General features: G+C 40.7%; 1 protein-coding gene across 7 annotated transcripts in view; it reads right to left on the reverse strand.

Annotated features, from left to right (window-relative positions):
- The window catches only part of NEIL3 (nei like DNA glycosylase 3), a 357,388-nt gene that overhangs the window by 18,849 nt on the left and 322,708 nt on the right, over positions 1-15,831 (reverse strand). For 6 of the 7 annotated variants that reach the window (XM_032468751.1, XM_032468753.1, XM_032468750.1 and 3 more), the window contains one exon: positions 5,709-5,836. In XM_032468751.1, the coding sequence (XP_032324642.1) occupies positions 5,709-5,836 (128 nt within the window). Of the gene's footprint in view, positions 1-5,708; positions 5,837-12,086; positions 12,302-15,831 lie in introns of those variants that run through there. The other variant, XM_032468749.1, reaches the window with a different exon arrangement.

Below are 15,831 nucleotides of genomic sequence, written 5' to 3' on the forward strand. Positions count from 1 at the left end.
TAGAAAGTCTTAAGCCCCTATAGCTGAGGGAGAGGTACAAACAAAAAGCTTGAAGGAGTCACAGGAAACTTCCTTCTGCAAAGGAGGTCTTGCCCTGAGTCACGAGCATAAGCAGCCTGCCACTGGGGAGGGCAGGAAGCCCTTCTGCTCTCAGGCCCAGGCCAAGTGCACTGCTGTTAAAGACCAGCAGAAGCCAAAGCCACCTGTCTCCAGGGGCGAGGTAGGGAGTCAGCTTTGCCACAGAATCCTGCAGTGACGGGAAGTGACATCAGCTCCCACTGGCAGAGAGGAAGGAAACTCACTGTGACCTGAGACCACCCACACACGGAGGAGCTTGGCTGCCTTAGGGAGGAGAGGGGCAGGAGCCCTGGGAAAACTGCAGCCCTGGGTCCACGTGCTCAGGGCCTGCTCAAGATGAAGGCTGGCCCAGAAGAAACCAGAAGCTCCATCTTCCCCATCATGAATCTCTCACTGAGTAACAGGCCGTTACGGTGGTGCCCATACAGGAAATAAAGGAAAGGCGATAAAGAAATTTTTCCATATAAAGACTTCTGATCTACATCATTTTTCTTCCAAAAATATAAAGCTTTAATCTTAAAAGCAAAGAGAAAAACAGCAAAGAAAACAATAAAACAAAAGACCAGGGGGAGGGTATAGCTCAGTGGTAGAGTGCGTGCTTAGTATGCAAGGGGTCCCAGGTTAAATCCCCAGTACTTCCATTGAAAATAAACAAATAAATAAATAAGCCTGATTACCTCCTCCCACCAGAAAAAAAAAAAGAGCTTAAAAAAAAAGAAAAGAAAATGTTAAAATAAATAAATAAAACAGAGGACCAAGGATAAGGAATTGCTCTATGCAGATGCTTGGCTTATGCAGTATATATGTATGGGCTGAATGTGAGTTATAAGCAGCGGTCTACCACTGGGGGAGGTGGGGGACAAGAGTGTAGAGAGATTCCCTTGTGTCAGGAGCATGCAGGGTCTGCTAAAAGCTGAGAGTGGAATAGAAACACAGGGAAGCCAGCCCCAGCCACACCACATCACGCGTGAGGCACGCAGGAGCAACAGCAGCTGATGCTTTTGAAGTTGCTGGTGCATCAAAGGTGCCAAGACATAGCAAAACCTAACCAAGCTCAACTACCTACTAGGCTCGCTCAATCCCCCACACGAATGACCTGGCAGTAGAGGCATCACTATTTCCAGGCTTAGATATTTAACTTAGTCTCTATTGTTCTTTGAAATGTGATATCTGGGATTCAAAACAATATTATGACAAATAAAAAAATAAGATAAAAAAAAAAAAAAAAAACCCATGTCAAGAGACAAAGCCCTCATCAGAATCAGACCTGAAGATGTCCTAGATGTTAAAACTGTGAGGCAACTAATTTAAAATCAATTTAAAAATTCAATTATTAATTGAGAAAACCATGCCAGGTGAGTGTGCTGAAATGAGACCTCGAACCTCGCACAAGCATTACAGTGCGGCACTTGGATTTTATGTTAACGTGCGTCCGGGGTTTTATAACCTTGCAGGTGTGTGCACAAACACCCCATAACCAGAGCCAAGGCAGGCCACACACGGGTCATTCCCCGTTGTGCGAGCAGTTGCAGATGCCTCTGCTTTCTGTTCATGGTAGATTTCCCTATGCCTTCAAAATAGATGTAAAAAAAAGCACCAGCAATCAAGTTTCAGCAGATCCTCATCTAGGAATTTATCCTAAGACAACATCAAAATGGTAAAAGACTGTGCTCAAGGATGTTAACAGCAAGTTATTTATTAGTGTGAGAAATGAGGCAGAATGCTAATCAGTAGGTAGCTGACTGAAAAATGATACATCCATATAGCAGAACCCTCTGCATACATTAAAATAAATGTACACATATATTTTGACATTGACCAATGCAACATGCATATTATAGAAAAAAGACAACTATAGACAAAAAAAACTATTTATGTTAAAAAATTATTACATGTAATACCATAATTCACGCATATGTATTATAAACTATATATGAATATATGATATATGTACAATTTATAGTCTACGATTTACAAAACCTGTTGAGTGTTTTTCTCCAATGGTAGTAATTATGGGTGGCGGTTACTTTTTCCTTTAGACCATTTGGCACTATCTTAATGTTTCACAACTGGCTTATATAGTACTTTAAAATATTGGGAAAACTGTAATAAAACGATGTGTATTGTGAAAAGACACAAGAAAAAGAAAGTGGCAGAACTAGTGACCTCATAGGCTGTCGGGTGCAGAAGAGAAGGAAGGGAAAGACAGGAAAAGAAGCAAAGAAGGGAAAATTGAGGTAAAGACTCCCATATTTTCTCTAGTTATGCATGAAAACATGTAATTGAAACAGAAAAAAAGTTACCCTTTCAAAAATTCAAACTATGTATTTTCTACCTGTAGATTATTTTTTTAAAGGCTAACAGACTTAGCCATTTAAATTTTATTTCAATTTAAAAAATTTTATGTAATTAATTTTTATAGAGGTTCTGGGGGTTGAGCTCAGGACCTCGTGCATGCTATACCCCCACCCTCGCCCCCACCTGTAGATGACTCTAATGGTCAGTTTGCTTAAATTGCAAGTGACAAAAATCCGACTCAAAAAGGTTTAGGCATTAAGAGATATTTAGTAGCTCATGGACTCTTAGGAAGGGCTGAAGAATCGACCAGCAGGATCTTAGGCAGAAAGGCAGGAATGCAGCTGAATCTTAGGAACAGAGGAAATAGGGACTGGAATGTCTCTGGGATGCTCGCTCTGCTTTTGGAGGCTGGCTGTATTTTCCATGGCCTCGCACCATCTTTCCTGACCAGCCAGCGGTCACCTCAAGTTCTAAGGCATCATGTCCCCAGCTTCCATCCATCACAGAGAGCTTAACCCTCCTCAGCTCCAGATGAGAAAGTTCACAGAGGAACTCAGATTCTCCAGATTGACTGTGTTTGAGGGAAATTTAAGTAAGATTACGTTAAATTCAACTTGAATGTTGTGGTTATTGTGGCCAGATGACCAGTTTCCACATGAAATGCTGTCCCCAAAAGATAAAGTGAGCATTTTGGAAAGACAAACAGTAGGTATTCACTACTCTAAAGAATGTAATTTAGTTCAGAATCCTTATCACACTCCAAATTTTTCTAATATGTCATGTGACAGATTATAAAAAATATTTTTAAGCTGTAAAACCCAGTTGTAAGTAGCATATGATGGAGTCCTCAAAGACTTTTTAGCAAACTAAGAAGAATTGTAACATTATCTCTTGCATTTCTGTTTAGAAGATCATATCACTCAAACCTTGATAAATTACAAATTATGAAACTTATAGTATACAATGCTTCTTTAAAATGACAAAGCCTCCAAAATATTTCAGAAACGGTTTCTGGTCTCCAAGTATGTATGACAATTGCAAACAATCAGATCATATAAATCACAAATCGGACAGAGCAAAGTGTTTTGGAAAGAGATATTCATTTTGAAAAATATATATCTTTTAAACATTAGTCAAGATATAAGCCATGTTGATTTCCATTGAAAACAGCAGCTTGCAGGGTGGGTGTGTCTGGATGACCAGATGTACAGATGTACGCACACACAGTACTGGCAAGCCATGCATCCACAGTTAACAGAGATGATATTCAGCAGTGGGATTGTGAATGTATACATTTATTCTTGTTTGTTAATTATTTCTTGGTTTGCTCTAATGAGTATTTGATACATATTTAACAAGAATTAGAAATGACTTTTTTCTTTTGTTGCAGATGAAGAGCTTCTGTAAAGTGTTCAGAAAGAGCACAGGTATTAACCGCATCTAATATCACAACTGCACTCCTAAAATAAGTGTGCATCAGATCATTTTATTATTTTCTGGGACTATTCTGAGTGCTTGAGCCCTCTGATACATCTTTTAGCAAAAGAATTTGTCATGTTCTAATTTGTATCTTTCTGAAATGTGGATTTTTCCATGGCAGATTCTCTTCCCGAGGACTAGGCCTATATCTCACTTTCATGACAAATGAATCCCAGGAAGATGCATGGCCTGGCCTAAAAGATGCGCTAAAATCCACAGGCAATTTTAATTGTGGAAAGCTGCCTACTTAGGGAAAACCATAAGCAATCAGTAAGCACGTTTCCCGGTATCAGTTCTCTAAAGTGCAGGTCAGCCTGGTGGGTAGAAAACAGAAGTCAAAAATGAAGACCGCACTTCTGTCTCACGCTCACAGACTCGTAGTCTCACACAGGGACCCCATTTTTCTGACACAGTCATCCATCCTCCTAAGTTGCTAGGTTCATTTTCAAACAGCTGATCTGCCAATGACCTTGAACCGCAAATTGTAGTCAAGGCTGCGGGAAATTGAAAGGAAGGAAGCACTGCCCTGCTCCGCATTCATATACTGAGACCGGAACCAGCCAGGGATGGCACTCGTGTACTTAGTTTGAAGAAGAAACAATTGTCTTTGGTTAGAACTTCATGCAACACTCACTGACAGCCCTGCTCTGAGAAATGATCCCCGCTTATCAGTCTGGTGGAGAACACTTGATAAAAACCTCCCTTCCATCCTACAGAAATAAATCTGCACCTCACACGAGAGCATCAATAACATATCAATGTTTTCCACTATCTGACATGGATCCCACTGCATCCCACTCTGTTCAGAGCAAAGAATTTTCAATCACATCAATCTACCTCAACAATAATGCACCCTGCGGTAGATCGCCACAGCGCGAACCAGTGAACACATGCTGATGTTATCAATCCCAGATTAAGAAAAACCACGAAGGGCCAATGTCACCCAAGGACGGCAGCTGCTGACAATGAAGAGAGAAGGCTTCAAAGGAAAAGCAGTGACATCACCTCTGAAGTACTGTGAACATGCAATAGACGAGATGGGATAAATGATAATCCTATGGTCAGATTATCTCTTTGTGACCATTATTCACCTTCAGTTAGAAGCACGGGGTCCAGTAACAGGACTTGTCTTTTAAGAAGGTGAAAATGGTTCAACATCTTATTAAAAAAAAAAAATTAAAACCTTACAATTTGCCATATCTTAGGCTACATTCCGAGAAGACAGAGAACTGACAAAGTCATCCATGGGCCTTTTTTGTGTTTTTTTGCAAAAATTAGAAAGGTGATTACATACACTGTGACATTTTTATTAAGTCAACCATTGCATTAGCAATGGATTTCCATAAGCTCCGTGAAACAACGGAGAACCGCTTACTTCTGTGGAAAGTTTTTGAGTTCTAGAAGTAAGTTTCCATGTCTGTACAAGGCTTCAGAGAAAGAAGACAGAAAAATGTAAAAATCTAGAGAGACATTTAAACCAAACTAGAAGCTGTCATAAAGAAACTGACGTCATTAAACGCAGTAAACATTTGGCGGAAAGAGCAGCGTAGGGAGTTTGGGGAAAAGAAAGCAGAGCTGTGTTGCCCTACGATCCCTGGGGAGGCCCTGCCGGCCTGTCATTTATTTTTTTAAGAAATAAATTGAACTGCCCTCCAAGGAACGATGACATCACAATTGATTCTCCTTCCGCTCACTGCCTTCCGTGATAGACTCTCACCCTCCTTTATTAGCGCTCTCTTAAAAATGGAGTACTTTCTACCTGGTTACATGTGCTGTGCAACAAACTGCAAGAAAAGCCTTCTACACACCTTTAAACGCAGAGACATAGGATGTATTGAACAGGTTTATCTTACCGTAAAGCTTTTGGTCCAAAGTACATAAACAGCTCCTTCCCCAGAGTTTCCACGCCACTGTAAACGAGTCCGTCAAACAGTCTCAAGAAACCCTGGCTGGAATCTTTATTACCATTCAGTGCAGCAGCCTAGTAGAAAATACATACACACGTAAACACACACGCTTGAAACAAAATCGGAATTTAATTCTTAACGTTTTTCCATTACTTCAAGCCCAGGTGTGTCCCGATGAGATGAAGAATCTCCAAGTCAAGTAATGTAAACAGCCGTTTACATACTTTTTGTCAGATGACTACGCAGGTGCTGAAAGAGAGGCCAAAAAAAATTAAGTGGGGAAAAAAAAAGGTAATTGGCACACAATCAAAATGAGTTTCTTCCAGGACCATATAGCTCTGCGCCTGTGAAAAGAAAGCACAGAAAAATGATGTGAATGTTTTAAAGCTAAAACTGAGGGCACAGTTCAGTGATTCTCAGACTTTGGGTTTACAGACACCTGTCATTCTATGCATTTAACATGGTAGGTCCATTCTATTCTTTATTTTACTAAATTGGTCCTTGTTTAAAAAAAAAAAAGCACACAACTGTAGTGTTTAGCTCAAAGGGATAAAAGGATAATACATATAAAAAAAAAAGATTGAGAACTAAATTGTATCCCTTCCAACATTCATATGTTGAAGTTCTAACCCCCAATGTAACTGTATTAGAAAATAGGGCCTTTAAGATTTAATCAGGTCATAAGGGTGGGGCCCAGATGCAATAGGATTAGTATCCTTACGAGGAGAGACACCAGAGAACACCCTGTCCTTCCTGCTGGGAGGAAAGGCCATGCGAGGAAAGTGGTATCAGCGAGCCAGGAAGAGAGCTTCACCGGAAACCAACCATCTGGAGCCTTGACTTTGGACTTCCAGCCTGCAGACCTGTGAGAAAATAAACTCCTCTTGCTTAAGCCCCCCAGTCTGTGGCATTTTGTTACAGCAGCCAGAGCAAGGGGGTGGGGGTTGGGGGTGGGAGGTGCTTTCTATCCAGGATTAATTCCTTAAGACATCAAAGGGTGTCCTGGGACACACATCTGCATGCTCTCCAAATTACTGTCAAACATCAGGCCTTAGAATGCCTAACAGATCTAATCATGGGAGATTTCACTATTTGGCAAAAGAAAGTCTCAGTGGATGGTCCTCCAAAGGTTTATGTTTACTGAACCTCTTATTAACAAGACAAAGAGGAGTACGTGCCCTTGGAAATAAGTTCTGTTGTACATAAGAGGATGACTCAAAAAATAAAAAGGCCAATATACTTAAAATGCATGAGCCCATTAAGTCTCTTCACACAGCTGCCAATGAAAAGTGAGCTCGGCTGTCCTGACAGAGCCCCAAAGAGAGCCACAAATCAAATCTTTAAAGGTGTGATAATTCTGTTCCACTTGTTTTGAGAGCTACTGTGTACAAACTGGGCAAGGCTTTTGCAATAAACCTAAGATTTACAGGATATCCACTTGTCCTGCTGTACGGCCTGGGGTTATCACCTCTTCGTGTAAGCTTCAGCTGCCCAGACAAATTCAAAAATTAATTTCCACAAGCCTCTTATCTTTGCTGTAACTATACACAAGTGCCCAATATATACTTGACTTTCTCATGTTGACCCTTATAATCCTGTTACTGTATTATTTGAACATTTCATCCTCTTCCCCCACCCCGAAATAGAGATGAAAATCTCCTTTGCCACAATTTTAAGTATGATTGAGAAGGGTTCACCTTCCCACTTTCAAGTGGCTTAATCATATGAAATCCTCAAAACAACATATATCTTCAGAGACAGGATATGATTTATTGTGCTGATTACCATTTATCCTGACTATCCATGGACGAACAAGGAAGATGAACTTTTCAGAACAGAATAAGACTTTTCCATAGATAAGTGTTTCAACTCTAGTGCAGATATATGCTTTCCCCAGAGAGAAAAAAATAATACCATATTTACAATCATAGTCTCTCCTCATACAACGCTTTCAGTAATCAGAAGTCACTTATCAAACAATTTAAACGATCAAAGAACCTGATTTGAAATGATCTCCGAGCCCCCAGATAGAGGTCTTTAGGTCCTTACATCAAAATATATTCTAAATTTTGTAAGAGCAGAGGCTTTCAGTGCTTACTCAGAGGCTAAATGCTTTGTACACAATTTGAGGGCACAAAAGACTACAAACCCTTCATAAGGGAACAGGGCATGCCTCAGATAAATGGGTCTAGTGAGAAAGCCCTGATCTGGAAGAAAAAAGAACAATTACCAGGACGTTTACTTTGCTAAGCACTAAGCGAAGAGTTTTATATACATTCCAATCTAATCCTGACCAAATAAGCAACGATATGAGTAGAGGCACTTCCAGCTGAGGATTAACAAAGGAACTGCAATTCAAAGATGATCAGATGCTCTTTTGTCTACAACACACCAAATACTGCAGTGTTGGAGTAAAAGCTCCGATGGCCAAGGAAAATCATCTGAGTTTCCTCATCTGTAAGACTGTTACCCGTCTTCTGTTCCTCTTGTTCCATGACTCCATACAACGCTGAATGCTGACAGTAAAGATTCTGAGTTGTTAGGGTGAAACCGTCATCAGTATCCATTTAGGAAGACAAGCAAGTACTAGAATGCACGTTCCATACAATTTTAAAACCTCTTTTTGAATTTAAACAAAGCTTCATTTAGCTAGAAAATGAATCTCTGTGGACTAGCTCATTCCTTCATATAATGGCAATTTTGGCAAAATATATAACGGCAAAAATCACCATAAAATGAGTTATGATCCACCCCCCCCACCACTATGAAGAAGGGAAAAGAGGGAGGAAAACGTTTACTACATGGCTTCATTATTTTCCTGCAATAGGAATTTCCATTTAACATACATAAAACATACACATCTTCGTAAAGACCGATTCCTATGTGAATTTATTTTTAAATCCTTCATCAAAACTATTTTTGCACAACTCAAAACTCTGCTCTTCTCCACCCAAACATTTCTTAAACGTCTACTGTGTTCAAGACCCTGTAAGGGGCATATCGTGATGAACAGAGTAGGTAGCATGTTAAATATATGTATCAGATGTTAAGGAGCCAGAAGGTCATGTTTCAAAGGAAAGGAATGCCTGTAAGTAAGCTCTGTTTCATACCCTGTTTCGTGGAAGGAGATTAGAAAGATATGCGGGTTACACATCGATTTCACTAAAATACTATATCCACCCAACAATTAAAATCGGAGGATTGACTCTTCACAGTTCATTAACCAGACATGTTCACTTATATTCCAACGTTGTTTTTCACCATAAGGTTCCACAAGCTCCAGCAGAGATGAATGCAGTGTGCTTACCGAGTTGCATAATTTTATGCTGATCCAAGACAGTGGATCAAAACTCAGAGAAATAATCTAGTGCATGTACAACTAGCATATGCTGGACCTTCTACGGCTTGGCTTTCTTCTTCAACATGAGGATCACTTATTGCAAGGAGTCATGCCTTAAAATGTGTTCCCTATGAACTTCAAACTGGAGCAAAGAGGGAGGCTAGATACCAGAAGAACTGGTTCATTACAGCAGGAGCTATGTAGGTGGGGGTTGGGGGGGTTGGTTTTCATTACAATGATGATCTGAAGTTTAAATTATTTATTTTAAATGCTCAGTTAATATTTCTATAACTCTCTTTTGCATTCATATTCCCTGTCATATTTCCTTCCAAAGAATATCATATACAGGTATTAACTTATTTTTAAACTGCTGCCTTGTGAAAACGAATAATTTCAAGCCAGTAGCAGAAACCTTTAAATAGCTTTAAGTCTCTGGCATAAAGGTCTAGGGAACATGGGATCACCTGTTACAGTAAGGATCATGCCAGAGGTCTGCAACAACCTACCATGTTTTGATGGAATTTACTATGGATCCAACTACCCTCTAAAATGCAGAAGACCCTTCATGTTTACAAAGTTTTTTTGTTTGTTTGTTTGTTTTTAAGATCAAAGGCCCAGAAAGTGGAGCCATGGCAAAATATTTGGAATATTCCAATAACCACACAGGGATTATTCATTCCATACTGATTTTCAAATCCTAAAGGCTTACCTCTCTGGCTAATAAGTAATCACCACTGCATATTGAGCAATATGGCATTCCTGCCAGTGAATTAGCCATTGGCCTACTAAATCTTTTATAACTTCAAGAACGTCAGTTAAGAGTGTAGGCTTTGGAGTCTGAAAGAAGGGAGACCAAACCCCTTCCTCGTCATGTGATCTTGGGCAAGTAAATTATTTAAACCCACATTCCTCATCTGTAGAATCAGGTTAATCCTTTATCACAGGGTTATTGTTTCTCATAACTAAATGAAATGGAATAGTTCTTCAAAAGCACTTTAAGCCTTGCCACTCGAGATAATCAAAAACTAAAAGGAAATGTTCATGCTGTTTTGGCCTAAATACCAATGAGGTGATGTCAATTTAGAATATTAAGTGGGATTCTCACAGAAGGCAGTTTCTCTCGTTCATCTTTGTATTCCCCAGGAGCAAGCATAAAACCTAACACAAAATACATTATTGTTGAGTGATGTAAGTTATATCTGTACATATATCATGTCATACGCATTACCAAGTCCTACTGCCTTTTTTTCCAAAATGGTGCTTCTGTACGTTTCTCTCCACCTCCACCACCAGCACTCTCCTCCCAGCTCCAGGCACACCTCCCAGGATTCCTGCAGTCCTCGCCCAACTGAGGAAGCAGTATCTACTCTGGCTTCCCTCCAGTCTTTTATTTTTCCCTTTGCAAAGCAGAGTGATCTTTTCAAAGTGTAAATGGATGTCATCACCCTTCAAAGACCTGTATTACTCCTAAAATGAATACAAAGTCCCTAGCAAGGTCTGGCTCCTTCCCACCATTCCCAATCCTGTCTTATTTCAAACCACCTTCCTTTTCCAGCCACATCATGTTTCTTTCAGCCCCTCATGCATTTGAAGCTCTCTTCCTTGGCCATCATTCTGCCTGAAGTGTTCTGTCTGAAGTGTTCTGCCTGCAACCTTCAGCTCAGGGGCTGCATATCTCATCACCCTTCATGCCTCAGTTTGTCACCTTCCCAGCAAAAGCCTTCCCTGATCTTCCTGTAAGTACTTATAGAACCACATTTCTCTTCTTCAGAGAACTTATCAATTTATATTTCTTTGTGTTCTTACTTAATGAATGTCTATGTATCTTCCCAACTAAAGAAGAGGTTCCACAAGGGGAAGTGTTAATTTTTGTTCCCCAGGTTCCTGGGGTAGTTGAAGTTTTGTTCAATGAGTGATTTTTATAAACACTACTATGCTTAACAGACCACTCAAGATCCATCTCTGTGGTACCTGGAAACGATTTTGAGGGAAACACTATAGGAAAAGAACAGGTGCAGAGTACTGACATATAAAGTCAAAATAAGTAAAATACAAGGGCAATTGGAAGGAGATGCAAAAATTACTTTTTCCAAGTTTGAAAATGTATTTTCTAAGACTTAGGACCTCATTTCTTTCAAGTTGTAAGCATATGCTAATTTCATAGCAGGCAACTTTTCTTCCAGGGCCAAAGGCTATGATGAAGCTTTGCAGGAGAAATTGAAGTACAGCACAATATTGCATGCATGCATGAAATACAATCATCCGTACGTCTAAAGGGTTTTTAAGGCATGATGGCTTAATCAGAATATTTTTAGTACAAGTTCTAAATTTTTACCAAATGAACATCACACCATCTGCAATGCATGCCTGAGTGGCAAGAAGCTGTGCTACTACAATTTCCTTTAAAAAGAGATAAATTCACTTAAGGGAACCAGAATGGGTTTCACTGCCCCTTCATTAGATAGCAGTATTAAGTTGAGTGGGAAGGTGAGGGCTAAATCTTCTGTGTGCAATTTTAGAATTATACATTAGTTGTGATACATTTTCAATTGCAAAATATTCAGCAAGAAGCTAGACTTTTATGCTAAAAGCTTATTGTCTTAAAAATGCGAAGAAAAAAGTCAGAGGTTGGAAGGATCTGGTAATATTAACAGCAGAAAATGCAGCTATAGATATAAGGAAACCATCTTTTGCTGGGTTGTAAAGCAGTTAAGCAGGGTGACACGGAATAAAGCACCTTCCATCACTCCCACCTGGGCGTCTCGATGGCCGCCTTAGCCCCGCGGGCCAGCAGTTCTCAACTGCGCAGGCGCAGTAGCTCGGCCTTCTCCCTCAGGTGAAGTCAAGGTAAACTCTGAGAAACGCGGGGCCCCAGGGAGCCTGGACCAGAGTAAAGAGACCACACTCTGGCCCGTGGAAACCTGATGGGGCTTTTACCTCATTTTCCCCTGCTGGTTCCCTAGCAGGACACAGGAGCGGCTCACCTGTCTGGAGACCACAGCCCCCGAGGCTGCGGGAGGCGAGCCGGGAACCCCCAGGCTCTGCAGCGCGCTTCCCCGCAGGTCGGTCACCGCCTGGCCCCGGCGCACCCGCGCCCGGATTTTCTCCCCATTTAGAGTACAACCTGGTCCTTCCACCATGGCCCGGGCCCGCACCGAGGCCCACCAGTTGCAGGGCCCCGCTGAGGAAACTGCGGTGCTATTCAGCCTCTGCGCGGGTACTGAACTCGGCTGAAGTAAGTTCAAATCTCCCGCGCGCCCCGCCCCGCCCCGCCCCCGAGCAGGATCGGGCCCGTCCCAAGCGGGCCCGCCCCGAGCGCAAGCGCAGTGGCTCACCTCTCGGGTGCGGAGGTGGGGTTGAAAAGGACTTAAGGCGAAGTTTACGTGGCGTGGAGCCCACCCCGCTGGGCTAAGTTGTCCGAGCAGAGGAAACTGGGACCTCAGAAGCTCAAAGTGTATTTTCTTTGCTTTAATGTTTTTGTCCTTGTCCCTGAGCTACTCAACTCGTGCACGTTTTGTGACCTTATCCTCTTACTCTATCCTAAACTCCAAGGTTTTCGCGGACCGTCCGGCAGGCCTCTGGTTTGGATGCCCTCTTCGGACGTGAGTGGGAGGAGAGGGACTCAGAACTGCTTAGAACGAGCAGCTTTTATTTTTATCTCCTATATGTTGAGCATGTCTTAGAAAACGTGGCCATATATGCCAAATATCTTTTAGTATCTATATTAAAATCCCCTTCATTTTTTGATCCTGAACTAAAAGAATCCTATTCAAATTCATGCAGTCATTCTGTTATGGGATGCCCCAGATGCATGTTATTTGAAATTGCTTCGTAAAAGGCAGGGCTCTATATAAATTTGAGGGCAATGCATAGCTTTTCAAATTGACCCAAGGATGCATGCATGTAAATATATAAAGCTAATGACGCCATATAATTTTGTAAATAACGAAAAATCAATTCCTTTTTGAAAATTAAAATATAGCACATTAAAACAATGTCAGTTTATAAGTGATTTAATAAGCATATGTCTGCTGCCGTTAAACCAAAACTATATACATACATACACATACATGCTAGAGAATTGAAGTTAAAAATTTTGAGAAGTATTAAAAACTTTATGTGGGGAGAGATTAGTGGTCAAAAGTTAGCTGGATCAGGTTCAGGATTCTTTGTAAACCTTCTTGTTTCATTGTTGTTTACTTTTCTAGGTCAAGTTACTAAATAATCAAGGAGGAATCCTATTCCCTACAACCAAAATTCAGTCATAATCTCTGCCTTTTGATGGAAGACCGTCCTTATACACTTTACTCACTTTTACCTTTTGCTTGATTATTTTTTGCTACCTAAAAAAATTATCCTGTTATTTTGCAGGTCAGGAATTTGGCAGGGGTCTGTGTGGGTGCTTCTGGCTCAGTGCTTCTCAAGTAGTTGCTGTGAAGACATTGGCCAGGGCTGCAGTCACCCAAAGGTTTGACTGTAGCCAGAAGCTCCACTTCTGAGTTGGCAAGAGGCTTCAGTTTCTCATTTGCTGGGTCTCTCCATAGGGCATAGGGTTGCTTGCCTGTTTTCAAGACATGGCAGCTGATCTCCCCAAGGTGTGTGATCCAAGCAAGAAGCCAAGGAGAAAGCTGTACTGGCCTTTATTGTCTAGTCTCTGGAGTGACACCCCCCCTCCCCCGCACCTTCACTACTTCCATTCATTAGAAACCAGTCATTCAGTACAGCCCACAAGGGGGTCAGGGTGGGGAATTAAACTTTATCCTTTGAATGGAGGAGTATCAAAGAACTTGTGAACGTATTTTAAAACCATCACAATCTTCTTTCATCTGATTGATTCATTGTAGACTTGTTCTCTTTGGCTCTTGTGTACTGGTGCACATTTGGATCAAATAAAATGTTTAATTAGAATTAGATTTACCATTCTCCAGAGAGCTAAGAGCTGGGAGTAACCTTGAAGACATTAAGACAGGTCACTGATGTGCCCAGCAAGGTCAAGCTATGTGACTAGCCTCTGAGTCCTCTGATACTTCTCTTTGTTATCCTTCCTTACATCCTATTAAGAGCAAGATTGCATGCACTGGGCATCTGCAGTGTTTATCAAGAGCCATCTCACCATTGCAAGCAAATCTACCCTGGTATAGACTCCATTTCTTCTTAAGCATTATTTATTACTGGATGACTTTATAAAAGTCGTCCACTTTCTCTAAAACACACTTTCTTCTTATGCAAAATAAAATACACCTTTCCTATAAACCTCCCCATGATGCTTTAATTCTAAATAACATAACATAGATGAAAGCACTTTGAAAGCTATGAAACACTATAAATTCAAGGAAGTAAGATAAATTCTATTTGCTATTGCCAGAACATTCTCTATGCTTTTTGTTTCTTGGCTCGTGCTGTTATTCTCACCTTTCTTTAACCTCGTCTTCATCTCAGTTTACTGAAATTCTCCCAATTTTTAAGTTCTAATTGAATGTATATCCTCTACGAAGCCTTCCAGGTACATTTTACAAGTGAAGGAATTATGGCACAGAGAGGTTAAGTAACATGCTCAAAGTCACAGAGTTGGGACTCACCCAAGCATGCCATGGTCTTAGCCAAATATTTTCAACCACATCAATTATATTACACAAGCCCTCAACCAAGTATTTTTAGCAACAACTTATGAAATGGCAGATTAAAGGAAAAGCACCTTTTAGTTAGCCTTATATGGAAACTAAAAACAATCTAAAAACCTTCCTTAAGCATATTAAGTTCTGACATATTTTGGATAATGAAACTTTGTTTTTACCCTTCTTGCAAGGTCTGTGGGCAGATTTTCAGCTGGAACGAGAGAAATGTAGCATGGGGGAAATTTCTTTAATTTCTGTGTTTTACATAAATTACCTGAATACATTTAACAAGTACAGAGATAACATCCATCCTCCCTGAACATCCTCTTAATTTGAGCTCTGAATAGAGGAAGCAGTCATTAGTGTACATTACGTGCAGGTGTTTTCGGTGGTATTCACTAAAGAGTCTCCAGTTTCTACCCATTAGGAGAAACTTTTAACATTAGACTACCAGAAGAATAATAAAATGCACAGCATCAGGAACCATTTTTGACACTTTTATTGTTTGAAGCATATACCAAAATGATGCAACTTTGCAAAGCAGTGGATTGTGCTCCTTTGTGAAGGCTGCAAGTGCCAGCTGAGTTTTCTGCTTGCAAAGTCAAAATCTGAATTGCAGAATCAACCATGGACTCCAGGTGGTCCATGAAACCACTCTGACACACCTAGCCTTTCCACAGTCTTATGAAATCTAAGATTGGGTGCTTTAATTTTCCCAAATTCTCCATGGAAGGGATTTTTCTCATTTATTTTTTAATTTAAGCATATTTAGCAAGCAAAAGTAGCTTCTGATCCTGAACTTAATTTGGGGAACAATAATAACTAAATAGTAATTAAACACTCCCAAAAGGGCCCAAATAATCTCTTTGGGAGGGGTGCTCTCCATGAGGGAGAGGAGAATTGGTCTCTAGTCTGAAATAGAAACGCAGGTTACTTTTGGTTAATACCTTGGAGCAACATTCTTCATCAGTCTCAGCCCCTGGAGAGTGTACTCAAGTTGAGGCATGAAATCCACCATCTACTCACTCATTCAAAGAACCATTATTGGGCAAATTATTTGTTGCAGGAGGAGTGCTGGGTCCGTGGATACAGGTATCAGTCAGAGATCTAAAGA

Source organism: Camelus ferus, chromosome 26 (assembly GCF_009834535.1).
Source record: "Camelus ferus isolate YT-003-E chromosome 26, BCGSAC_Cfer_1.0, whole genome shotgun sequence".
NCBI classification, from domain to species: domain Eukaryota; kingdom Metazoa; phylum Chordata; class Mammalia; order Artiodactyla; family Camelidae; genus Camelus; species Camelus ferus.